The sequence below is a fragment of the Chelonoidis abingdonii genome, chromosome 19, assembly GCF_003597395.2.
Source record: "Chelonoidis abingdonii isolate Lonesome George chromosome 19, CheloAbing_2.0, whole genome shotgun sequence".
Lineage (NCBI taxonomy): Eukaryota > Metazoa > Chordata > Testudines > Testudinidae > Chelonoidis > Chelonoidis abingdonii.
Genome location: NC_133787.1, coordinates 5073831 through 5100280, shown reverse-complemented (window position 1 = coordinate 5100280; position 26450 = coordinate 5073831). Strand labels below are relative to the sequence as shown.

The following is a 26450-nucleotide window of genomic DNA, read 5'->3' as shown; positions in this document are numbered from 1 at the left end:
TTTCCCACTCTGCCCTCTGCCAGGGGCTCAGTGTGCACTTCCCATTCTTTCCTTCCACCCTCCCCGTTTGTCCTCTTTCTGTCTGGTGATAAGTCATTCAAAATATCAACATGTTAAAGTCTATTGGGAAGATGGGCAGAGATGAGATGAGGTATTGTTATCCTGGGAAGTGTTAACTGGAGTCATCAACCAGTTCTTTGATCTCTAGGTAGTTACAGAGGTGCTTGAAGCTGTGGTTCTGCTACACAGATGAAAGGGACTCCATGTGTCTCCCATTTTTTCCCTTTCTGATTTTCCGATTTTCACCAAAATCTGTATAGTTCTTCTCAGCTGGCTGTGAGGTAGAACCTCAGCCCATTATGTTTTTATTTTATTATTCTAATTCATGTTTCTAAGGGGATTTTCACCAAAGTTCCTAGATTCTATTTTAAACAAACTGAAAAATAATCTATGATCCCTCCCGAAAAGGAGTCGGTTCTGTATTTCCGTATTTTATGAGTAATTTGATCTAGATTCTAGGTGCATTATTTCAGGAGCAACTGCTAGGGCCATTTTATGGTTTGTCTGTTAAGGAATTGCCTACATTCAGATAGGAGCCCCACAGCATAATCTGCTCATTGCAAGCTCTGGGCTCAGCCAAATTCTGGTGTTGTGTCGTACAGCAGATGCTTACAAGTTCACTGTCTGGTACATGAACTTGGCAAAACTGTTGCTAGTGTACTAGGCACTAGATATTTCTGTAAATATATTCCAGCTAGTACAGATACATCCCAAACTAGTACAAGATCAGGGAGGTTGACAACATAATGAATAGAGATGTTTTGTCCAAGATATCAGGAACAAGGGGAGATAACAAATGCCATGATACGTGTAAGTTGTGTACGTTAGGGTTTTTTTAGCCTATAAATGTTGGGGTACTTTGCCTTGATTCTTTGTTCAGCTGAGGTGGCAGCAGAAAATCCAGCTGCTGACTGAGCTGTTCCTTGACACAGGGCACTCGCGTGTCAGTGTACCTGAAACCGCCGAGCCAGGGCCCTACGACTGTGTCTTGACGTCAGTAAACCTGGCCGAGTGCCTTTGTCACTGAACCATGCCTGTGGTCTGTCTTTGAGTAACAGTGCAGCGTTATTAGCAAATATCGCAGTCTGCTGAACTAACAGTGAATTTCAAGGACAGAACAGCTGAGCAGCCTGAACAGTGCTACCGAGGCACTGGAACAATATTCCAGCTCCCAGCACTTAACCATGCTGAGCAGTACCAGCAAGAGCTGCTGAACCAGCTGTCTGCGCAGAGCTGGGAAAGGACACACAAACACGCAAGCCAATTGACCACAATACTCCATCACTAAAGAGTTAAAGGGTGGAAATACAATTAATACCCCTCATCATGGGTTCATGTAAAATAGATCTTATTAAATGAACTCGATATACTTTGACAAGATTTCAAGTCCAGTTGTTAAGAATATTAAATGTTGATAAATGAATTTTAATATGGCCAAGTTCAAGCTCCTACATCTAGGAACAAAAAATGTAGGCCACAGAATGGGCGACTGTATCCTAGAAAGCAGTGACCCTGAAATGAATTTAGGGGTCAATATAGATGAAGTTTATGTTTAGCTGGTTAAGTGCGATACTGTGCTTAAAAAAGGGCTAGTGGAATATTTGGATATATTAACTGGCAAATAACTTAGCAGGACCATGGTTGTGGCATCACCTCTATATATGATATCGGTAAGGCTGTTACTGGATAGTGTCCAGTTCTAAAAGGATATGGTATATTGTGAAAAAGTGCAGACAGCTCAGAGAAGAACTATAGGAACGGTTTGAAGTCTGGAAAACATGCTGCATAGCAAGAGGCTAGAGGGGTTAAATCAATTTCACTTATTAAAAAGAAGAGGTGATTTAATGATGAGGTGTAAGTACCTACAAAAGAAGACTTTGATATTAGAGGACTCTGTAGTCTAGCGGACAGGCAGAACAAGATCCTATGGCTGGAAGCTGAAGTCAGTGAAGGTCAAATTGTAAATAAGACAAATTTAACACCAAAGATAATTAATCATTGGAACAGAGTACCAAGAGATGTAGTAAATTCTCCATCATTTGCAGTCTTGACTTAGACTTCAAATGACGGAGAATTTACTACGTTTTTCTAAAATGTATGCTGTGGTTCAACCACAAATTGTTGGGTTAGAAGTAGGGATCACTGGGTAAAATTCTAGGGCCTGCTTCAGAAGGTCAGATTGGATGGTCAGACCCTTCTGGCCTTCATCTATGAATCTGCCTGAGATGAGGTTGTGGCTACTACCAGTATTACTGGCAACTGACCTCATGTTGGGGAGCATGAGTTTAAACTTAATCCCACTGCCGTTTGGAGCCTTATTCTCTGTGGGATAGAGACAGGTCAAAGCTATCTGATATGTGGAAAGGGATTCCCTCACTTAGTCCTGACAGGAATTAGGGAGGCCCTAGGGTTCTCAGAGTCTGTCCTCTGGTGGTATTGTTCTAATGTGTTTCCTGATCCCTACATTTATAGCAATCTTGTTCTGGTTGCCCGACTCTCTGATGTGCCCCAGAAGGGCACATGTGACACAGCTGGTCATCAGCATAGTGCTTCATTAGTTGTGCAGTGGTAATATTTGTATGCACTAAAACACGTTAGATGCCTGTGACAGTCCCCTTGGCAAATGGTCTCTCATTCTTTGCAAACAACTCTCACCTCAGACCTGAGAAACTCACTAGACCAAACACAGGTCTTGTAGGGTATTTGTTCATACGAGGCAACATGTAAGGTATCTATATAAAGCTTTTAGCTTATCAAGACTCATTATCGGTGTTCCCAACCAATTTTTCCCACCGATGTGCAGAATGAATTTTGTTATGTGCACCAATATGGAGGTGGTGTGTGACCCATCACATTCATATCAGTGCACATAACAAAATTCATGTGGTGGGGATGGGGCCGAGGGTTGGGGTGTGAGGGCTCCGGCTGGGGATGTGGGCTCTGGGGTGGGGCTGTGGATGAGGTGTTTGGGGTGCAGGAGGGTGCTCCAGGGCTACGGCGGGAAGAGAGGACTCCCTGCAGCTCTCTCTCCCCACAGCAGCACCAGGGGCAGGGGGTGGGGCGGTGCCTCTCCCCACTGCAGCAGCTCCAGGGCTGGGGCCACAGGCTAGGCGCCCCGTCCCTGCAGGTCTGGCCAGGGCTGGGTTCAGGGTGGGGTGCCTCGGCTGCAACAGGTCTGGGCCGGGGATGGGTTTGGGAAGGAGCACCCCGCGACAGCGCTGGGCCGGGCCAGGCTGCTGTGGCTGGGTCCAGGCCAAGATGCCCGGGTTCTTTTTTTAACGAACTATAGACAGATATCATATACAGCAGTGATTCTTAATCTGGGGTGTGAGACATGCCAGGTTTTTTTAGAAGGTAAATCATCAAAACCACAAATTAAGCACAGGCATGTAAGTACAACTACTTTATTTCATCAAACCTATGGATTTATTAACATTATACATTTTTTAACGATTACTGTAATATACAAACAAAAATATATATCTAGGTTTAAGAGGTGCGAGAACATATTTTGAGAACCAAAGGGGTGCAGGCTGCAGTACAGGTTAAGAACCACTGATATACAGGTATCGAGAGAGACTTGCAGAAGCAAGGATAGGATGCTCCAACAACCATCACAGGAGGTAGGAAGAAACTGAGGAGGGCCTGGGGCAGCTCAGCCCTTTATACCTACGTGATGTGCAACAGCAGAGGGTGCTCAGGCTGTCCCAACTGATACTGCTAAGGGTAAAAACTCTCTGCCAACTGTGCACTCCAGTGCACAAACACCTACAGTGGAATGGACGTGTGCAATCACTCGAAGAACCTCCTTAATAGGTACCTTTCCTAAATCATAAACAAGTGTAGCCCCTAGCTGGTTTTATGTTTGTTTGTTTGTTGTTTATAGTTGAATCTCTATTCCTTCTTAAATAAAGAACATAAGAATGGCTCTCTTGGGTCAGACCAAAGGTCCATCTAGCCCAGTATCCTGTCTTCTGACAGTGCGCAGTGTCAGGTGCCCCAGAGGAAATGAACAGAACAGGGAATCAAGTGATCCATCCCCAGTCACCCATTCCCAGCTTCTGGCAAACAGAGAGTAGGGACACCATCTCTACCCATCCTGGCTAATAGCCATTGATGGACCTATCCTCCATGAATTTATCTAGTTCTTTTTTGAATCCAGTTATGGTCTTGGCCTTCACAACATCCTCTGGCAAGGAGTTCCACCTTTTTCTCGTTTTATTACAAGTGCTGTGTGGTATACAGGAGCAGTGATTTAAGGTAAAATTAGTAACCTACTCCGTTGGGAGCAGATGATCTGGGATTTCTGTGAGCAGCCTCTGGCAGGGGCTGGTTATCAGAGGGGAATTGTTCAAGAGGACTCGGGGACTGGAGTGCCCCTCTTGTTAACCTGCAAGATGAAGCCAGGGCTGGCATAGCCCAGGGAAGGATGCGTAAGTGGCTGAAAGGCTGGTGCTGTTAGGGAGTTAACACCCAGTTACCACAAGCAAGGCTCCCTCAGGCTAGAGGCAGGGAGGTAACAATGACTCTTAGTCCTGGGCACCCCAACAACCATCACAATACCACTAACTAGATGCTACAGCCTTTCTGGCTGAAAACTGATCCTTCATTTCTCAGGGTATTAGTGTTGAGCAGCATCTAAACAAACACTTGGACTTATTTCTAACTCTTCAGAGCTGCAATAACAGCACTTACCGGCAAGGAGAAAAGAATAATTCAGGCACAATCATATTACATATATTAAGCCAAAACCAAGCCTTGTGAACCTACCGTAAGTGAGTGAGTGAGTCCCACTGAAGCAATAATTAGAGGCAGCAGTATAGTCCACTTCCTGTAACTGGGAAGATGACACATGGCTCTCCTCCTGCCCCTTGGCTTGCTGCTGCTTCACACAGTCCAGAATTTGACAAAATAAGACAAAACAGTTGAAAAATCAAAACATGTTAAGAGAAATTAAATATTTTCCTACAGTCTGATCCAACGTCCACCAAAGCCAATAGGTTTCAGAGTGGTGTTAGTCTGTATCAGCAAAAACAATAAGGAGTCCTTGTGGCACCTTAGAGACTAACAAATTTATTGGGGCATAAGCTTTCGTGAGCTAGAACCCACTTCATCAGATGCCTGGAGTGGAACATACAGTAGGCAAATATAAATATACAGTACATGAAAAGATGGGAGTTGCCTTACCAAGTGGGGGGTCATTGCCAACGAGGCCAATTCAATCACGGTAAATGTGGTCCATTCTCAACAGCTGACAAGAAGGTGTGAGTATCAATAGAGGGAAAATTACTTTTTGTAGTGACCCAGCCACTCCCATTCTTTATTCAGGCCTAATTTGATGGTGTCAAATTTGCAAATTAATTCCAGTTTCTTGTTGGAGTCTGTTTTTGAAGCTTTTTTTGTTGAAGAATGGCCACTTTTCAATCTGGCATTAATTTGAAAACTTGACACCATCAAATTAGGCCTGAATAAAGACCAGGAGTGGCTGGGTCACTACAAAAAGTAATTTTCCCTCTGATACTCACACCTTCTTGTCAACGGTTGGCAAAGGGCCACATCCACCATGATTGAATTGGCCTCGTTAGCACTGACCCCCCACTTGATAAGACAACGCCCATCTTTTCCTGTGCTGTGTATTTATACCTGCCTACTGTATGTTCCACTCCATGCATCTGATGAAATGGGTTCTAGCCCATGAAAGCTTATGCCCAAATAAATTTTAGTCTCTAAGGTGCCACAAAGACTCCTCATTGTCAAAGCCAATAGGAGTCTTTCCATTGGTTTTGATGGTCGTTATATCAGGCCCTTTGTGCAGTGATGAATGCAAATGGGGGCAGTGCTGCTGTGCTCTTTCCCCAAAGCCAGTACACCTAACCTTTTAAAGACTTGGCTGAAATGCGTTATTAAAGGAAAATGGCGCTCTCAGCCATTAACAGAGTGTAGGGAAGTTCTGCCATTTCCAAACAAATACTTTAAAAAGCAATACAATACAAAAGGCACTTAAGAGACACTGGCAGGTAGTTCAAGGTTTTGTCAGGAACTAGATTTAAACTGAAATGTTTTTCGATACATTGTTTAAAGGATTTAATTGAAAACAGGTTTTAACTTTGGATGTAAACATTTCCCCTGCAGCGTCTGCAACCTGAACACTGCAGCATTGCCAGACAGCGTGGTCTCTCAGCCTGAGCATGGGCCCTGCCCCTGATTTACCCTGTGCTTTGGGCCAGTCACAAAACCTCTCTGCCCCAGTTTCTCCTTCTAACAGGGTGTTAACTTGCTCAAAGGAATGAAGTCTGGACTGATGTTTGTAGACTGCTCTGAAGATGAAAACTGATATGTAAAGTGATGGCTATTACTGTCATTAGTGCACTGCTGCAAAAGAAGCAGAAAATGAAACCGTCTGGCTACAAAAGTAAAAGTGACCAGTCTGTTTTCACTGGTCACACTGCATGAAGCGCAAAAACTAAGCAAACCGCATACATGATAAATTATTTTTAATTATTTCATTTTTAATAATCTGAAGGAAGATTTTCCCGGGCATGAAAGGCAGATGGGAGCTGAAAGCTTAATGACTTTTAGGGGGAGCTGAGTGCCTAGCTGCTTTTGTGCCTCCTGAAAATTTGCCCCCCTGAAATGGTGTTAGTGACTTACATCAGGGATGATTTTAATATACATCTTTTCCCTGACAATGTCCCTTTAACAAACACATGACATTGCAAATCAAATGCAAGACCATAACTCTTCAACCACCAGAGGCACATCCAAGATAGATCTTTCTCTCGCAAGGCATTATCAGTAAAAATGTGCTCACATTTGACACTTCCACTGTACTGATACTTGCCAGGAGGTCTAGTCTCATCTACAGTACAGTAGGACTCAAGGAATGCAAATCCCACTTGAATGCAGACAAAAAGGCAATTTGTGTGTCATTTACACCTCTTTGCAATCAGCTGTACTGATTATCAGTTTGGGATTTTTATGTTACAAGGAAGTTTCCCTTACTGAAAAGTTCATCCCCTTGTTTCCATATGACACAGGCATGGGAAGGGAAGGAAAACACCTACCAAAGCCATGTTTGCTCTGCCGAACGGCTCAGCATACTTCACGTGGGACCTTTGAAGTCTGGAAGCATTTCCAGCTAAGACTGATGGGCTATCCCCACCTGGTAGGTGAACATCCTTCTGTGGAGGGGTAGAGGCCATAAGATACAAAAGCAAATCTTGGGCTGGAGCTACAGAAAAACAAATGGGTTGGAAAAGCAGAGTCTGAAAAATAGAGCATTGGTTTCATGTTTAAGTAACAGTATCAATAGCATTAGGTGGGAAATGATTTTTCCCACATGGGGAAACTTTCAAGATTTTGAAAAATTTTCCTGCCTTGAATCAAGATGAAAAGTCAATCTCAAAAAATTTCAGACTGAAGATCTTCCCCAGAAATAAATCAGTTCCTGTTTGTTTCAATAATTTCAAACCATTTTATTTAGACGTCAGCCATTTTTGTTTGAACATCGTTTTTATTCAAATTTTGAAATGTACTTAGTGTTTTGAAACCAAAAAATCATTTTGAACCAAAACCTGGAACTTTTTCATTTAGAAAATGTCAGTGTACCATTTTCACAAACTGGAAGCATTTTCCCTCCAAACATTAAGAAAATGGCAATTTTGTGATAGAAAAATGCTTAGCTGAGAAATTTCTGACCAGCTCTAAGTATCTATACACCTGGACTTTTTACAGTATCACATCTGAAGAAAAGGCCTGAATTCTAAAATGTTGGACAGTTTGGCTCTGACACACTGGTTGGTCCCTGTCATGAACATACAGCTAAGGGTAGCATAAATCCCTCCGTTGCCTTTAAGGGGTTAAGAAGCTCAAATAACCTGGTTGGCATCTGACCAAAAGGATCAATAAGGGGAGAAGATACTTTCAAATCTGTAGGGGAAGGTTTTTGTTTTGTCTCTTTTGTTGTTCTCTTCAGGTCAGAGAGGAACCAGGGCAGGAAAAATACATCTCCTAAAGCCATATCTGAAATAAGCATCTAAAATTACAAATTGTAAGTAATAGCAAGGAAATGCGTTAGGTTCTCTTTTGTTTTAGCTTGTTAACTGTCCCTATGCTAAGAGGGAAGTTTATTCCTGTTTTTTGTAACTTTAAGGTTTTGCCTAGAGGGGAATCCTCTATGTTTTAAATCTCATTACCCTGTAAAATTACCTTTCATCCTGATTTTACAGAGATGCTTCTTTTACTTTATAATAAAGTTCTGCTTGTAAGAATCTGATTGGTTTTTAATCTCCTAAAAACCCAAGGGTCTGGTCTGTGCTCACCTTGTTAACCTAGTTGGTTGGTATATCATTCTCCAGCCTCCCCAGGAAAGGGATTGAAGGGGCTTGGGGGGATGTTTTGGGGAAACAGGAACTCCAAGTGGTCCTTTTCCTGAATCTTTGTCTAACTCACTTGGTGGTGGCAGCAATACCGTCCAAGGACAAGGAAGAATTTGTGCCTTGGGGAAGTTTTTAACCTATGGTGGCAGAAATAAGATTAGGAGGTCTTTCATGTGGGTCCCCACATCTGTACCCTAGAGTTCTGAGTGGGGAGGGAACCCTGACAGTCCCTAAGGATTAGATTCACAGAGGAGCTTAAGGAGGGTGACTCTGAGCATCATCACACCTTATTTTTAGGTGCTTGGAAAATCACTGGGATTCTCAAAGCCTGAGTTCAGCACCCAGGTTCCCTATACAATGAATGGGGAGACATAGATGCCTGAGAATAGGATTCACAAAAGTCAGCATGCTAGGCAACTCCCTGTCTAAAATAGCCTGTGTGAGATGCCAAGGGTTCTGTGGTAAGCTCTGCCCCTCACAGAGATAGGTACCTAAATCCAGACTGCAGGGAGGTGCCTTCCTCTGCCTGGGTTTGTCAGGTGTGAACCTTCTCTTGGCATTAGATGCTTACATGGTTCTAGCAAGAAGCTGGGGTGCAATTGCTCCTGCATAACTTTTAGCCTAATGGTTAAGGTACTCTTCTGGAATATGGGAGACCCCCTAGTTCCAGTCTCACCTCTTCCTGAGGGAGAGAAAGGATTTGAACAGGGATCTGCCATGTCTCAGGTGACTGCCCAAGCCCACTGGGCCATGGGATTTTCTGGGTTGGAGTTCCCTGATGAAGCTGTTCCACTCTAGATACATAATTTAAAAAGTCATTGGAGCAGGGGGACTGAATCCTGGGTGTCCTACTTCTCACATGAGTTTTTTTAACCACCATGCTCATGCTCACTTTTTCTCTCTTTGTCTCCAGCAAATGCTGAAGCTGTTCCACACTGGATAAATAATGTGAGAATCATTGGGCCAGAGAAACAGCGCATGAAAATGACCCTATAGCCTGGTGATCAGACCACCCTCTGGGGAGGTGGAGGAGCTAGAATCCACTGTCATAACTCCAATGATTATTTTTGAAATTATCCACAGTGAGGAAAGTCCCTCTGTTGGAGTATTCTACAGCCCTGTGGTTAGGGCGCTCACATGAGAGGTGGCAGATTTCTGTTCAAATCCCCACTCCCTCTTACACAGAGGTGGGACTTGAACCAGGCTCTCCCACATCCCGTGTGAGTACCCTAAACATTAAGGTAGGACCTTCTCCACCAACTGCTCTGTGTGAGTTCACTTATAGGCGCCTGTGATGGGGCACTCTACTCACTGCAAGATGGCACCTCCTCCAGGCCTGCCAATGAGGGGGGCAAAGGGGACAATGGCCCAGGGGCCCGGGCAATTTAAAAGGGTCTGGGGGCTCCTGTCCACTGCTGCCAGCCTCGGGCCCCTTTAAATCGCCCAGGAGGCCGCAGGGTTCCTAGGCACACACAACCGCTCTAGGCCCCGTGCTTTGGGGGCCCCACACTTTGTGGGGCTTCATGGGCCGGTGCAACTGGCCAGCGCAGGCGGTCCTGGAAGTGAGGATTCGTCACTTCTGTCCTGGGCCCTGCCCCCCTAGAGACGGCTCTGAGCCTGGAGCTTCTGTCAGCGGGCCTGGCTCTGTGTGGCCAAGATCCCTCACTGCAGTTGCATGCCATCTCTCTTGGTCTCCAACCTTTCTCTCACTCCAGGAGCTGCTGCTGCTTCTCTGTGACTCGGCCCTTTGGCCAGGTCCCCGTGCAGTTTCTCCTTCTGGGGTGTGCATCAAAGTCCCTTCTCACCAGCAGTCTTCCCTTTCACTAACCCATGATGCCACTTTCCCCGTGGCAGGTAGGGAAACCCAGGCCTTGCCCTCTACACTGGGTTCCAGCCCAGGGACCCTGCGACTCACAGCCAAGGTCTGTTCAGTCCCCAAAGTTGCTGCTTACTCCCTGGTCTGCTCCCTATCCTGTGTCCCACAGGCTCTCTTTCCCACGCTGCTCTCTTCAGGGTACAGCCTTCCCTCCGGGTTGGGCCAGGCCCCCAGGGTCCTACTCTTTCACTGGGTTCCCTCCTTCCCTCTCTACTAAACAGTGGCTGATTGCAAACTTCCTCTCAGCAGCCTTTGCTGCTGCCAGCTTCCTGGGTTCACACTAGCCCCGCCCCCCTCTACTCAGGTGAGTTTCCCTCTAATCAAGGCTCTCCACTCAGCCTATATCGCTCTCTTTTGCTGCTTAGTTGGCGGACTGGGCCTGTCTGGCCTAATTCAGCCCTCTCAGAACCAATGTGGGGAGTGCACCCCATCGCAGAGCTCAGTCTGGTAGGTGAGGTCTGAGCACGCTCACCAGATCAAGCTCTGCAACCGAGTTAGGTAGAAGAACCCCTCTCTTACCCCAGCTCATGCATCATACTGGGGTTAGGCTTCCAGATGTCTGGCATGTGGCTGCAGTGCGAGTGCACAGAGGTAGAAATGTAGGCACCTAGGGAACTCTTACTGCAAAAATATAGGTGCTGAGTGATTATTTTAGGAGCCTACAGGGTTTGGGGGCAGTTGAGCAGCAGTTTTGTGAATCCCCATGGGGCCTGATGCTGGGATTTAGGTGCCTGAAGTGGTCATTAGCTCCTTTTGTGAATCTAGCCCTAGATTTACTGCAGCTTTTCTTGACTTGCATTTCTACTATGCACTACACCTGCACTGCATATGCTATGCAGCAACCTCAGAGTCACAGAAAATATTACTTACTGCTCAGCAATATATGAAAAATCATCATATCTTAAGAGAATTCTCCAGAATGGGGAGCTACCACTTTGTAACTGGAAGGGACTGCACGAAAAGTTACCCCCGGAGCCAGAAATTGCACCAAGTGGAATCCAAATGACAAAGTGTTAAAATAACTTCCCATTCACAAATGCCAATTGGGAGAAAGCAGTTTGATGTTTAAGCCACAGAATTTCAGGTTGCCTGGGAGGATTGGTACAGTAGAGACAAAAACAGACTTAGACTATACATTCAAATTCAAATGAAATAACTTACCAAGAAAATTCTTGTTGAGGAGGAGGGATCCAGCTCCATCCCAGTAACGATCTACCAGCTCCAGGAGCTGCTGTAGGACAACAGCAACATGTGATGCTTTCTCAGTCCTTTTGGGACTTTGACTTTCTGTGAAACTCGTATCATTGCTCAGATCATTGGGAACAGACTAAGGACAAAAAAGGCAAACCCAACTGTTTATTTTTCCAGATAAATTATGCAATAGCTTTGCAATCACCCAACTTATGTGCATAAACCAGGTATTTGTGCATGCATATTTCCAACTGGCACAGAACTGGCCAGGTGCACAAGAAGATACCTGATTTGTGTGAGAATTTAAGCTTGGGGCACCTGAATTTACATGCACAATTGCATGAGGTTCATTTTGTAAAGGCCACCTTTACATAAAGATACAAACAATCTAAATAAATCACATAGGACTTTAAAAACGTAAAGAAAAGAGAATTTTTCCTCTCTTTGTATTAAGGACATAAAACCCCTGTGAAGTCATATGCTGCACAGAGGTACTACAAGTAAGATGGGTACTAAGAAAGAGACTACTGGGACCATGTAGCTTCTCCTCCTGTATAATGCAAGCTAGAGAATTTCACACTGTAATTCATTCATCATCTCGAGAGCGTATGTTTTAGAAAGACATCTGATCTTGACTTAAAGACTTCAAGTGCTGGACAATCCAACACATTCCTTGGGAAGCTGTTCCAGTGGTTAATTACACTTGTTCAAAATTAGTGTCTATTTCCAAGTTGAACGTGTCTCGCTTCAACTTCCAGCCATTGGTTTCTGCTTGATTAATAAGCGGTCTCTACTATTTTTATTCCCGTTTAGGGATTTACAATCAAGTAGCCTCCTAATCCTTTTCATAAGCTAAATAGACTGAGCTCCGTAAGTCTCTCATTTCCAGTATTTGAATCAATCTCTTGGTTCTTCTAAGCCCTTTCCAATTTTTCAACATCCCTTTTCAAATGTGGACACTACAACTGGATACTGTGTGTGAAATCCTGGCTCCACTGAAGTCAGTAATAGTTTTGCCATATACTTAAATGAAGCCAGAATTTCACACAGTTTTCCAGTAAAAGTCTCACTAAGGCTTCTTACAGGATTAATATAATCCTCCTACTCGATATTTCTCTCTTTATACATCAAAGAATTGCATTAGCCCTCCTAAAGCATCGCACTGAGAGTTCACGTACAGTTGGTTTCCACCAGCCATGACCCTTAAATCCTTTTCAGAGTCACCGCGTTCCAGGACACAGTCTCCCAACCTGCAAGTGTGACCCACCTTTGTCCCTACCTGTCTGACCTTGTGTTTGGCCATATTAAAACAAGTGACCCACATTGTTCATCGCTAATTATCATTAATGATCCCCCAAGCAATATTTGTGTCATCTACATGCTTTATAAACAATGGTTTTATGTTTCCTTTCAAGAGCCCTGAGATATTGAGGAATTCCCAGCCTGTTCTCTTAGAACCTCAGAAAATTTACCATGGGGCATCATAGCAGTGTGACCTGCTGGTATAATTCCATTGGCTTCCATGGAATAATGAGTAAAACTAGTATAATGAAGTGGCAAATTAGTCCCAGTGTTAAGGTATATGGAACTAAGAAGACACAAGCCAAAACTCTGTCCCTAGGAATTCACAGAATGCATACAGTGGGAATCAGGACTAGTGTACAATGCTGGCATAAAGTCCCTGCTTGTGTTGTTCTGATTCCTAGAGTTTTAAGGCCAGGAGGGACCACTGGATCATCTGGTCTGGTCTCCTGGTTATCACAGACCATTACATTTCACCAAGCTACCCCATATTGAGCCCAATAACTTAGGTTTGGCTAAAGCAGATCTTCCATAATGGCCATCAGTTTGTATCTGAGACATCGAGAGATGGAGAGTCAACCATCTCCCTTGGAAGTTTGTTCCAACAGTTAACCACCCTCAATGCTAAAAAATTGTGCCTAATTCCTAACTTGAGTGTGTCTGGCTTCAGCTTCCAGCCACTGGTTCTTGTTCTGCCTTTCTCTGCTAGAAAAAAGAACCCTTTAGTTCCCAGTATATTTCTGGTGCTACACTGTGCATGCCCTCAACTATGTATTCCACGTTACAGAAGCCTGAGGTGCTGAACAGCAGCAGGCTTAGGACAGCTAGTATGGTGCAATGTCATCACAATCACTCCTCCTTTTTGGTAGCCATGCCTCCTTCTCATCTACACTTATAACAAAGAGGACATGTGATGTACAGCCTCTCTGACATCTGTAGACCACTGCACGCTCACACTTTGTACTTGGGTGATAATCCCCAAACCACTTAGAAAATGTTTGTGTCCAACCTACGCTGCCAGTTTGGTGCAAAGTGGGCACAATAACTCCATCTCTCAGACTGGACATTCCATATTAAGGTGATCCCAATGCTGCTGGGCTTGGACCCTCAAGTCTGCAAGATCCTGGATTCAAAATTAAGTGCTGCCAGGTAGTGTCAGAGGAGAATCTATTGCTTACTCAAGTTGGGGTACTGTTTTCTTAGAGTACCTTTTTCATGTTATTTTCCGTAACCCATTATAAGTAGCATTCTACAGTTTTGTAGTATTTAGAATAATCATACAAAAACATACCCATACCATAGCTCTTATAACCATTTTCTGTTACAAATAGGCATATTATAATGAGATGCCGATATAAATCGCCACTAATAGCAAATGCATTTCTGTACAGCAAAGAGGCTAAATAGTAAGACACTTGCCTCCTTATTTGACTCTTTAAAACAATGCTGAGGGGACAGTGATGAATGCAGTCTGTCACTTTGTTTATACCCCATTTTAGAAGGGCTCAAGCACCTGTTAGCTGCAGATTCGCTGTCTTTCCTAGGCATTGCAGATGGGAATGTTTTTCTCATTATTGCTGGCTGTGAATGCTCAAGCAATGCTTCAGCTGATAAAGGTTGATGCCTTGATGTTAAATCACTGAAGCTGGTAGATAATGTAGAAAAACGAGTGGCTAACAGAGCAGGGTCACTGGTTAGTTGTGTATTGGCGTTCAGATCTGGGGAAGGAAAACAGGAATGCAGATTAACCGTCTCAGACATTTTTATCCTGCTTCCCCCTATATCTTTCGGTGCTCTCCTCTATGCAGTAACTCACATATGTTTATCAGTAAAGGAAGGACTATGATTCTCACAAAGTTTCAAAGGGGTCATTCATACAAAACAAAAGTAAACCCAAACCACTGAGCGACTGTGTTTCTGGGAAGGGCATAGAGAGGAAACAAAACAGCTGGGGCGGTGGATAGATGTAGCCAGGTTGAGTGAATATGTCCCGACCCGCCCAAAGATCAATGATCTGCAATCTGACTATAGAACCAACATTTTTACACTATGTCAAAAATAATCTAATTAAACAAATATTGATTCGATTTTAGGCAAAATGTGGGAGATGCATCACTTTACAGACATCTTGTCTGAAAGGAGGGTGTAGTCTTATGAAGCTGGCTGTGGAAAAGAGAGATGGGTCTACATGAAAACCTTTGAGAGAGATGTTTCCTGAAAAAAAGTCTTAGTAAGTTTAGCCAATAGAGATTGATTATGCTTCAAGATTCTAGCCTCCACCCCCTTCATGCACAGGAAGCACTGTATACACAAGCTGTAAATGAAACAATCCATGCAAGAATTCCTAGTTATGTACACAACACTGTAAAGGAACTTTATACAAAAGATTAATCATTGGAAACAAAACTTTTGTTATCCCCTCCTTGTAAGTTGTTTAAAGGTACCAGCCCAGGTAGCTGGTTATCCCTCACTATTGTCTGCTTTTGCAATGAACCCATTTGCAATAAACGTGAGAAACAGCCCTATGGTAAAGGGATCAAGATGCCTTCTGGATTAGAACAGAAAATAGCTTTGTACATGCTGACGAGGTCTTGTTTTTGCAGGCACAAGAAACCCTGTTAAAAACGTTAGAACAATGGACTTTGGAATGTGGGTAGGTATCAAGGATTCCACATGAACTATAACAAATATGAAATGGTGGGAACTACTATTCCTCAAAGGGTCAAACCAAACTGTTGTCAGCTACGTACATTTAAATGGGTAAAGAAATCTTAAAAATATTTAAGTCTGTTGTGGAGAAACATAAAAAGCATTACTGTCCGATGTGGAATAAAATTATACAAGACTGGAAGGAATGGAAGAGCTATGACATTTCTTGGCTAAGTAGTGTAGCCATGATCATCATCTTGTCGTGTCCTCATATTGCTTCCCACCACATCCATGCACATGCGACTACTGATCACTGCACTCTGCCAGATCACTGGAAGAGCATTTATTCTCAAGCTGCTGACATCACAGGAGATGCTTCATATTTTAAGGTTCTCCGCTACAGTCACAGGTATTGGGGCCAGAAAGATATAGCCCCACTTGAGCATCACATCTTGTAGCTTAAAGTCATTTATGCTCGTAGGAAGTGGGATAAACAATTGACAAATGCCAGGGTAGGAGATGATTGCATGCTGGGGACTGGTTATCTGTCCTCGACCATCGTGTCAAGATGCTTGATTGGAAAAATCAGCTTTCCAAGAAGAAGTGGCAGCTGCAGAAGATGCGGGAGGAGGCGGATGCATTTTGTGATTTCTGCTCTTCTGTCTGGACGGGTCCTGGATACAAGGCATAAAAGCTGGATACCAGTGAGGATGCTGAGAGTGATACTGCTTTCTTTTTGGTGCTGGCATACAAATGCCCAGAGACTTAAGCGTTGCCCTTAAATATTTGAGACTATACAGCCTATCATCTGTTTTGTCTGAAAACAGCAAAGGACCTTCAGATGGGAGGCCATAAATGGTCTGTTGAGTTGACCCTCTGGAGGACGAGAGCCATGAACACCTCTCCATAGCAATGGCCATAGCCTGAGCAGCAGAGTCATCCCCATCTAGACTGGCCTAGAGAGCTGTCCTGGCCACTAATTCTTCCTCATCCAGTATTGCAGCAGACTCCTGTTTCATTTCATCCAGTAGCCTGTTCTTCACCCTTAAAACATTTCCCACAAGGTAAAATCATAGCGACCCAGCATAGCCTGCTGGTTTGCAATGCTAAGTTGTAAACTTCCTGTGCAATACATTTTTCTTCCAAATAGATCCAATTTTTTTGCCTGTTTTCCTTTGGGCGTTGATGTCTGGTGGTGCTCTCTCTCTCTCTCTCTCATTAGCAGCAGAGAATACTAGGCAGCCTCAAGGGATATGGGTATACAGATATCCAAACCCCTGCAAGGGGATACAGTACAGTAGGGGGAAGAGAAGATGGGATCTGCCCTAAGACCTTGATGGGCTCAAGGATAGACCATTGATGGCAGGGCTACTCTACAGGGACTTGCCAAGGCTAAAATGTTCACCGATCTGTATGACTTGCTCATCCCAGGTGCTAAAATGCCTAGTTACGGCTCTGATCAAATTAATTTCTTTTTTTATTGTTAGAAGGTAAGCTTTGTATTGCACATTACTGGAAAAGTGTGGCCCCCCTCCTACTCCTGGAGTTGTGGTACAGCAAAATATGGACTGTCCTTGTAATGGAAAAGCTTTCACATCAAGTACACACACAAGAGAAGCACCAAAAAGAGTCTAGGTGTTTAGAAATTTGATCATGCTTTTTAGTGCAGAGGAGAGCTCACCAGCAAAGAAGCCAGAATCTTTAGCCAGCTTCTTTGAATATTAACCTGATCCTCAATAAATAACATCTTATGCAGCATGTTAACATTTTATTGTATCTTTGCCTTAATAAAAAGAGGATGAAAGAAATCCACCTATGCTATTATATTAGGAATCTAAAAGAGGCTTCTGTATGAATGATCTTGTGTTCAGGGCTCTGCAACTGGTCAAATATAGACCACACAACAGACCGAGAATCAGCCCATGACATAGGGGATGGAGAGGTAAACTCAAGGTCCTGTCTACTCCACAAATAAAATTGTCAGGGAGGCTGGTTAAAACTTATTTTTTTATTAACATGGTTCCAAGTCGTAATGTACATTGGCCCTTCACTGTGTTTGTCCAGATCAGGCTTTAGTCTGATTATGAGATTCCTCTGCTACCTGGAACTCTGTCTGCAATCAGCTTAGGGGACAACGGAGTTATAATCATGCTCCCTGACGTGGTTTTATCAAATACCCCAACAGCTATGTGGGTGAAGCCAGACAATCACTACGCTCTCAAATGAACTTGCACAGAAAAGTGATAGACAAACACACCATATCACCTGTGGGAAAACACTTTTCACAAAATGATCACTCCATACCTGATCTTTCAATACCCATCCTCAAGGGAAACCTACATAACATCTTCAAAAGGTGAGCCTGGGAACTGAAGTTCATGCTGCTAGACATGGACTTAACAGGAACACTGGTTTCATGGCACATTACAAAACCCTGTAATACACACCTGCCAGCTAACCTTTTAATGGCCCACTTCAAACTCTGTTCATATAAACAAGCTAACCCTTATTGCCTACTCTATCTCCAGTGACTTCCTACAACACGTTACCTCTTATGCTTAACTATCTGTCCCAACTAGTATTTAACTCAAACACTTTGATTTCTTTCCTCAGATCGAAGAAGAGTTTTGTGTAGTTTGAAAGCTTGAATCTTCCACAAGCGAAGCTGGTCCAATAAAAGATGACCTCACCTTTCTTGTCTCTCTCATATCCTGGAACAAACATGGCTTTTATTTGTAGGTTAGCAAGGGCCTAACATTCATTTGGTGGCCACAAAAGTAGGAACGGCAGTAAATACAATCCTCCCTGCCATGGTCTGAACCTCTCAAAAGGAAAACCATTAAGACAAGTAAGTGTGTCCTTACCTGAACTGAGTTTTAAGAGGCTTCGAGTGCTATTGTCCATCTCAGTGTGCTGTGTCAGTAAATCACTACTAGTGGAGTGTGGAGTTGTCTCCATTTCATTAGCAAGGCTTACACTTGAATCTCGCAAATTTGTACTTCTCTTATCTTTTTGAAGGCTCTTAAAGTCCTTGTTCTGAGGGGTGGAGGAAAGGTAGAGGTGGTTATAACTATCTAGACTAGTATCTCTGTGTGACTTGTATGGGTTCGTTTTGTTGGTGTCACTCAAATGCAGTCTCTTGGTTGAAGAAATGTCCTGGTTAAGGTAATAAGTATTAGGTTTTCCTATTATGTCCTTCTCAAGAGAGGAGTCTAAGGAATCGTTTTCTGAAAAGGTCACCCGAAATCCACCTCTTGTGAGTCCAGCTCTTATTTTGTCTGGGGAGCGCAGGGATGAACGCATTTGTGGTGGTGATGGAAGAGATCTGTATTCTGCCAAAAAACAAGCGCAAACATAGGAGTAAAAATTGTGAAAACTGCAAACATTCACCGAAAGTTATTTTTACTCATATTCCAACTTCACACTTAAGTTGCCTGCATTTATAAGCCTCCTATGAAGAACAACTGGCCCCCACAGAAAGAAGTCATAAGAAAGCAGGCACTTGAATATAATGTCTTATGTTGTACACACTTATGAAATCATACATTAGAGATGGAAAAGATCCATTTGATCTCAGCTATCCTTTCTCCTACAAGAACCAATTCAGGATTATTCCTTACAACATATTCCCCAGTGCTTGAAAAATTCCAGTATTAAATGTCTCACATGGTGGGGCTTCCGCCATTTCTCTTAAGTGCCACATTTGGATGCCCTGTCACCATTCACAATCATGTGCTTTTTGTAATGTTCATTGCCCCAAGAAATCTCCAACAACTTTCAAACAGTGGAAATTCAAAGAGAGTCACATACTTCTCGAGTGGACATTGCAAGATCCAGTGCTAATGGCTTTGAAGTTTTAACTCTTTTGCTGAGACAAGTGAAGGGTGTGAGAGCTGAGACAACCTGGCAAGAGAGGACCCTGTGCAGTGGGAGGCATTGGTGAGCTGGCAGGGGACCTACGATGGAGAGGTCACTGCCCAGCTGGACCACTATCAATCTCTGCAGTTGTGCTTCTGAGCAGAGAGCAAAGTAGCACTTGCGAAAATCCTTCAGCAGGAAAATCCAGTCTCTGCTCTTCTGAGCTACAGACAACACCAACAGGGAGTGCTGGATATCGCCTAGCACAATTCCTGATGGGAAGACAACTCAGAACTGCTGTTCCAACTCTGGAAAAGAATCTATCTCCAAAGTGGCCAGACACAAAGAGTAGCCAAATCGGACAAAAGGTAAAAACAGCTTACGAAAACTTTTACAACAGATGACGCTCAGCTAGACCAGGCAGTTCTCTCAAACTTGGTGCCCACGTTTGTGTCAAATTGGATAGCCAATGACAGCACTCAGAAAGAAAAAATAATTCAATGTAGGGCTGACCCCAGGCCAAAGGGCACCCTAGGCAAAGAACATCTTTGGCGCCCTCCCCTCATTTGTTAAACTTTTGAATACCTTATTTTTTATTGCATTTGTAGCCCATTTGATTATTTTGATGCACCATTTGCATGCATGATTTATCGGTCATATAAGACAATAAATTTGCACGCTAGACTAGGATTTGTAAACTTGTATTTATTCACACTAACAACAAAAACAGCACCCCAAGCTCAGTGCCCCCCCAACCCCAGCACCCCAGGCAGTCGCCTGGGTCACCTGTCCCTAAATCCGACCCTGATCATATGTGATTGAGACCAACAGTGGAGAGTTCAACAGAAGCCATCAACATCTACAGTTTGTTCCTCAGAAAGAGCAATCAGAGCAAAATCTACGGATGACAGATACAGAAGAAGATTCAAGAATTCCGAACCAACCTCTGCTGGTCATTGCAACTAATGGACTGCCAGATGATCAAGTTGTTATATGTTGTTACTAGTGTAATTAGAAAACCAGTACAGAGATTGTACAGAGAGAGTACCAATTCAGAGATACTTAACAGGTTGCGCTGTACTGAACTTTAATGAAAGAGTGATAGTGTACGTTAAGTAAATGGTAGGAATGTAAACCTTAGAAGATGTACAGTAACTTCTCACTTAACGTTGTAGTTCTGTTCCTGAAAAATGCGACTTTAAGCAAAACAGTGTTAAACGAATCCAATTTCCCCAAAAGAATTAATGTAAATGAGGGGGGTTAGGGTTCAGGGAATTTTTTTTCAGCAGACAAAAGACTATATTACACACACACACACACACACACACACACACACACACACACACACACACACACACACACACACACTATAAGTTTTAAACAAACGATTTAATACTGGTACACAGTGATGATGATTGTGAAGCTTGGTTGAGGTGAAGGAGTCAGAGGGTGGGATAGTTCCCTTACTGCTAAACGATGAACTAGCAATTGGCTGAGCCCTCAAGGGTTAGTACTCTCTCTACACAAGGCAGCAGGAATGGAGGGAGATATGCGCATTTCCCTTAAGTACACTGCCTTGTTAATTAGTTCTGCTTGCTGAGACTGCAGCTGCTGCAAGCTTCCTCTGTGTCCTGAGCCCTATTGTGTCCCCCCTGCTCTATGGAAGATGGGATAAGTGGGGTGAAGAAGCAGGGGGGAGGGGGACACCCTGACATTAGCCTCAATCTAACATTAGCCCCAATCTTCCTTCCCTCTCCCTCTCCTCCCCCCCTGCACAGCAAGCAGGAGTCACGGGGAGCAACTCCAAGGCAGAGGGCAGGAGCAGCACATGGCAGTGGGGAGAGGGAATCAGCTGAACTGCAGACACCTGCTGTACAGGGAACTTAGGGCAGCGGGGAGCTGATAGGAGGGCTGCCGGTTCACCAATCCCCTACCAGCTAGCTGCAACGGGCTGCTCTTCCTGCAAGCAGTAGACAAAGAGGAGCTACCAAAGGACATTAGAAGGGAGCATTACACAACTTTAAAGAGCATGTTCCCTAATTGATCAGCAACGTAACAACGAAACAATGTTAACTGGGACGACTTTAAGTGAGGAGTATGGTGTCAAGTATCAGAAGAAAAGTCTGTCCTATCTCGGGGACTCTCTTTCTGCCCTGCCACCCCCACCAACATGATACAGTTCTGTGGCGATCTGGAAGCCTACTTTCGCCATCTACGACTCAAAGAATACTTCCAGGACAACACTGAACAGTGCACTGATACACATGTACCCACCCACCAACAGCACAAGAAGAAGAACTCCACATGGACTCCTCCTGAGGGCCGAAATGACAGTCTGGACCTATACATTGAATGCTTCCGCCGACGTGCACAGGCAGAAATCGTGGAAAAACAACACCGCTTGCCTCATAACCTAAGTCGTGCAGAACGCAATGCCATCCACAGCCTCAGAAACCACCCTGACATTATCATCAAAGAGGCTGATAAAGGAGGTGCTGTTGTCATCATGAACAGGTCTGACTACCAAAAGGAGGCCGCCAGACAACTCTCCAATACCAAATTCTACAGGCCACTTCCCTCAGATCCCACTGAGGAATACACTAAGAAACTGCACCATCTACTCAGGACACTCCCTACACTAACACCGGAACAAATCAACATACCCTTCCCGCCTCGACCAGGGTTATTCGATCTACTACCCAAGAGCCACAAACCCGGAAATCCTGGACGCCCCATCATCTCGGGCATTGGCACTCTCACTGAGGGACTGTCTGGATATGTGGACTCTCTACTCAGACCCTATGCCACCAGCACTCCCAGCTATCTCCGTGACACCACTGATTTCCTGAGGAAACTACAACGCATTGGTCACCTCCCAGAAAACACCATCCTAGCCACCATGGATGTAGAGGCTCTCTACACAAACATCCCACACACAGATGGAATACAAGCTGTTAGGAACAGTATCCCTGATGATGCCACAGCACAACTGGCTGCTGAGCTCTGTGCCTTTATACTCACACACAACTATTTCAAGTTTGATGACAATATATACCTCCAGATCAGTGGCACTGCTATGGGCACCCGCATGGCCCCACAATACGCCAATATTTTTATGGCTGACCTGGAACAACGCTTCCTCAGCTCTCGTCCACTCACGCCCCTTCTCTACCTACGCTACATTGATGACATCTTCATCATCTGGACCCATGGGAAGGAGACTCTAGAAAAATTCCACCACGATTTCAACAACTTCCACCCCACCATCAACCTCAGCCTGGACCAATCTACACGGGAGGTCCACTTTCTAGACACCACGGTGCAAATAAGTGATGGTCACATTAACACCACCCTATATCGAAAACCTACCGACCGCTATGCCTACCTTCATGCCTCCAGCTTCCATCCCGGGCACATCACACGATCCATTGTCTACAGCCAAGCACTGAGGTACAACCGCATCTGCTCTAACCCCTCAGACAGAGACCAACACCTACAAAATCTCCACCAAGCATTCTCAAAACTACAATACCCGCACGAGGATATTAGGAAACAGATCAACAGAGCCAGACGTGTACCCAGAAGCCTCCTACTGCAAGACAAACCCAAGAAAGAAACCAACAGGACTCCACTGGCCATCACATACAGCCCCCAGCTAAAACCCCTCCAACGCATCATCAGGGATCTACAACCCATCCTGGACAATGATCCCACACTTTCACGGGTCTTGGGTGGCAGGCCAATCCTTGCCCACAGACAACCTGCCAACCTGAAACGTATTCTCACCAGCAACTGCACACCGTACCATAGTAACTCTAGCTCAGGAACCAATCCATGCAACAAACCTCGATGCCAACTCTGCCCACATATCTACACCAGCGACACCATCACAGGACCTAACCAGATCAGCCATACCATCACTGGTTCATTCACCTGCACGTCCACCAATGTAATATACGCCATCATATGCCAGCAATGCCCCTCTGCTATGTACATCGGCCAAACTGGACAGTCACTACGGAAAAGGATAAACGGACACAAATCAGATATCAGGAATGGCAATATACAAAAACCTGTAGGAGAGCACTTCAACCTCCCTGGCCACACAATAGCAGACCTTAAGGTGGCTATCCTGCAGCAAAAAAACTTCAGGACCAGACTTCAAAGAGAAACTGCTGAGCTTCAGTTCATTTGCAAATTTGACACTATCAGCTCTGGACTCAACAAAGACTGTGAATGGCTTGCCAATTACAGAACCAGTTTCTCCTCCCTTGGTTTTCACACCTCTACTGCTAGAACAGGGCCTCACCCTCCCTGACTGAACTAACCTCGTTATCTCTAGCTTGCTTGCTAGCATATATATACCTGCCCCTGGAAATTTCCACTACCTGCGTCTGACGAAGTGGGTATTCACCCACGAAAGCTCACGCTCCAAAACCTCTGTTAGTCTATAAGGTGCCACAGGATTCTCTGCTGCTTTAAGTGAGGAGTTGCTGAAACTAATGGAATACTTAGCTGGATTATACTGTTCCGCCACTAGATGGTGCTGTGTGTAACATACCTTATTTAAGCTAACCTCAGCCATACCGGATAGAAGAGTAAAGGAACCTATAGTGACCATATGTGGTGTGTATTACTGAACAGGAAGCTCTGTGGTCAGTTCAAACCTGGTTCAGAATCCTGACCTGTTTGTAGTAGCCCTTCAGCCTATTGTGTACAGGAAATACATGACAACTATATTCAGAGCACCACTTCTACTGGCACAGTCAAGTTAACAGATTCATAGATCACAAGGCCAGAAGGGACCACTGTGATCATCTAGTCTGATGTCCTGTGCAGCACAGGCCAGAGGATTTCCTGGAATTCATTCCTGTTTGTATAAGAGCAGATCTTTTAGAAAAGCATCCAATCTGGATTTAAAATTTGCCAGTGATAGAGACTCCACCATAAGCAGTGATAAATTGTTCCAATGTCAATATTAGATTCAGTAGTGCAGCAGAATGAATTTGAAAGAGAATTACATGATTATTATTGATATAGGAAAGAATTAAAAGTCCCAGTGTTGAAAGAAAATTGAAGATTGAAGCATTTACCATCTTCCAGGTGACTGTGATTCAGCAACTGTTTTCCTGCAACTTCTTCCAGCTGAAAAATATTTGAAACATCAGATCATGCACTTCGTACTGATATAGAGGGTCTGAGTCATCCATTTACTAAAAGAAAATTTGAAAATGTGAAGCTTGTGCTCCTTGAGTGAAAGAATTGCAACAGACAGGCTTTCTATGGCTACAAAAGCCACACTGTTAACAAATTAGGTGCAGAACACAAGACTGGAGGCTTGAACACAAATTTAAATGAAGTTTTTCAAACATGAAGTCACTAGCACCAGGAATTCAAACCCACAGTACGTCCACTTCATTGGAAGTCTGCATTAAGGTTAAGAATTTAAACACAAACATCAGGACAATCAAAAGTAAAGATTCCCACACCAAGGGGAACAAGGTCACACTGATGTCTGAAGTGTTCTATATATCCATTTATGCTTTTAAGCTGATTGCTGTAGGTACAATGAATCAGAACATAACCTCAGCTTAAGTAGCCCAAAGAGGATGGAAAATGGAGTTTCCCCTTGTGTATGGGAGTCCCCAGGTGGTGGTGGCAAGTCAGCGTGGAGGTACACCATCCAATCTTGCCAATACGGAGCACATGGGGAGAGCTAACAGCATGGCTACAGCATGCGCCTCACCAACAAATTTGGGGCAATTATTACCACGTTAGAGCAAGCCATTCAGTGTCCCCTGGAATCAAGCTGTCTCAGGACAGGTGATCGAAAGCTATCTATGGATAGTCCCAGAACTGGAGTTCTGCGACATCTGAGCTGGCCTAATATGTGGACAGCTTATTGTAGCTGTAGGAACTGTAACTATGAATTTCTTGACTACTGTGCATTTCAATTCCCAATCTTAAGGCTCTATTCATAAAGATTTTTGCACTGAACTTCATGTGCTTTTTAAATGATGTTAAAGTAAAAGGAAAAAGCTAAGCTAACCTATACTATCCAGCCAGTCTGTGCCCATGTTATATACAGCTGCTGAAGAAGGAAGGCAAAAAAAAAATTAAAGCATCACCAAAAATAGATACAAATCACTTAAAGAAGAGCAAGCAATGTGCAAGCATAGTGTTAGTGCTTAAACAACAACTCAGGAATGTCTTACTTGGGTTCCCAGGGTATTGCTGCATTGTTTATTCTCTTTAGCTGAACTGCTGGCCTGTACTGCAGAAGCAGATGAAGCATTTATTGAGGAATCCATTGCTTCGCATTTTAACAGAAGCTTATGAGTTAACTGCTTTTGGCTTGACTCTATTAAAGAGAAAATAATTAGAAGCCGTGACTCAACATTGTAGAGGTAACTAGAAAGCGGTTGCTTTATTATGAGAGAAGGGTCGATTCTCAGAAAGAACCGCCTGATCATTGGCAATCTTCAAAAGCTCTCCCTAAAAAACATGCACTGTGCACATAGTGAGTGCGCAAATGTCTGGGCCTTCGAGAGACAGCTCGAACAAGGGGCCAAAGGTCCTTGAAGCCCTGAGCTGCCAGTGACCAAAAAGGAAATGAAAATGGTTGGGAGTGCGTTCTTTTTTAATACCCTTCAGGCTCAAATATTTGTGCTCACAAGGGACACCCACAGGACCCCAACAATCACTCCTTTAGAGAAGATTCCAACCTAGCAGCATGGGGGATGCACACAACCCAAAGTGTGGATCTACATAGCCAAATCTCAAATACAGTGCACTTCAGTTTTTCTACATGGACTGTAGTCAGTAGCTGAATTTTTTGCTTTTAAAGAGATGCTAATTATTGAGTGGTTTCCCAAATTAGTCAGAATAAAACACGAGGCTTTGCTTCCTCCTGTATTTTCAATACCTGCATATTTCCAACTTTATATACAAGCCTACTATACATCTTTATATTTGCTACATTAATTGGTAAGAAGCAACTTACCAGTTTGATTTCTGCAGCTATCAATATCCAAACTAGGTCCTGAAGAAGTCCCTTTATCTACTGCATAGTTCTTCATTGTATTCCCCCTACAGCTGCAACCAAAAAGAGATTTACCGAGGTTAGGTGTGGAGTA

The 26450-nt window shown here is 43.9% G+C and overlaps 1 protein-coding gene across 1 annotated transcript in view; it reads right to left on the bottom strand.

Annotated features, from left to right (window-relative positions):
* LRRC36 (leucine rich repeat containing 36) overlaps positions 1–26450 on the bottom strand; it is a 48638-nt gene that overhangs the window by 3981 nt on the left and 18207 nt on the right. Inside the window, exons 5-12 of the mRNA XM_032788452.2 lie at positions 26318–26409; positions 25530–25675; positions 24408–24459; positions 18321–18788; positions 14227–14525; positions 11476–11641; positions 7167–7291; positions 4831–4945 (exon numbers count right to left, since the gene is read on the bottom strand). Coding sequence (XP_032644343.2) covers positions 4831–4945; positions 7167–7291; positions 11476–11641; positions 14227–14525; positions 18321–18788; positions 24408–24459; positions 25530–25675; positions 26318–26409 — 1463 coding nt within the window. The remainder of the gene's footprint in view (positions 1–4830; positions 4946–7166; positions 7292–11475; positions 11642–14226; positions 14526–18320; positions 18789–24407; positions 24460–25529; positions 25676–26317; positions 26410–26450) is intronic.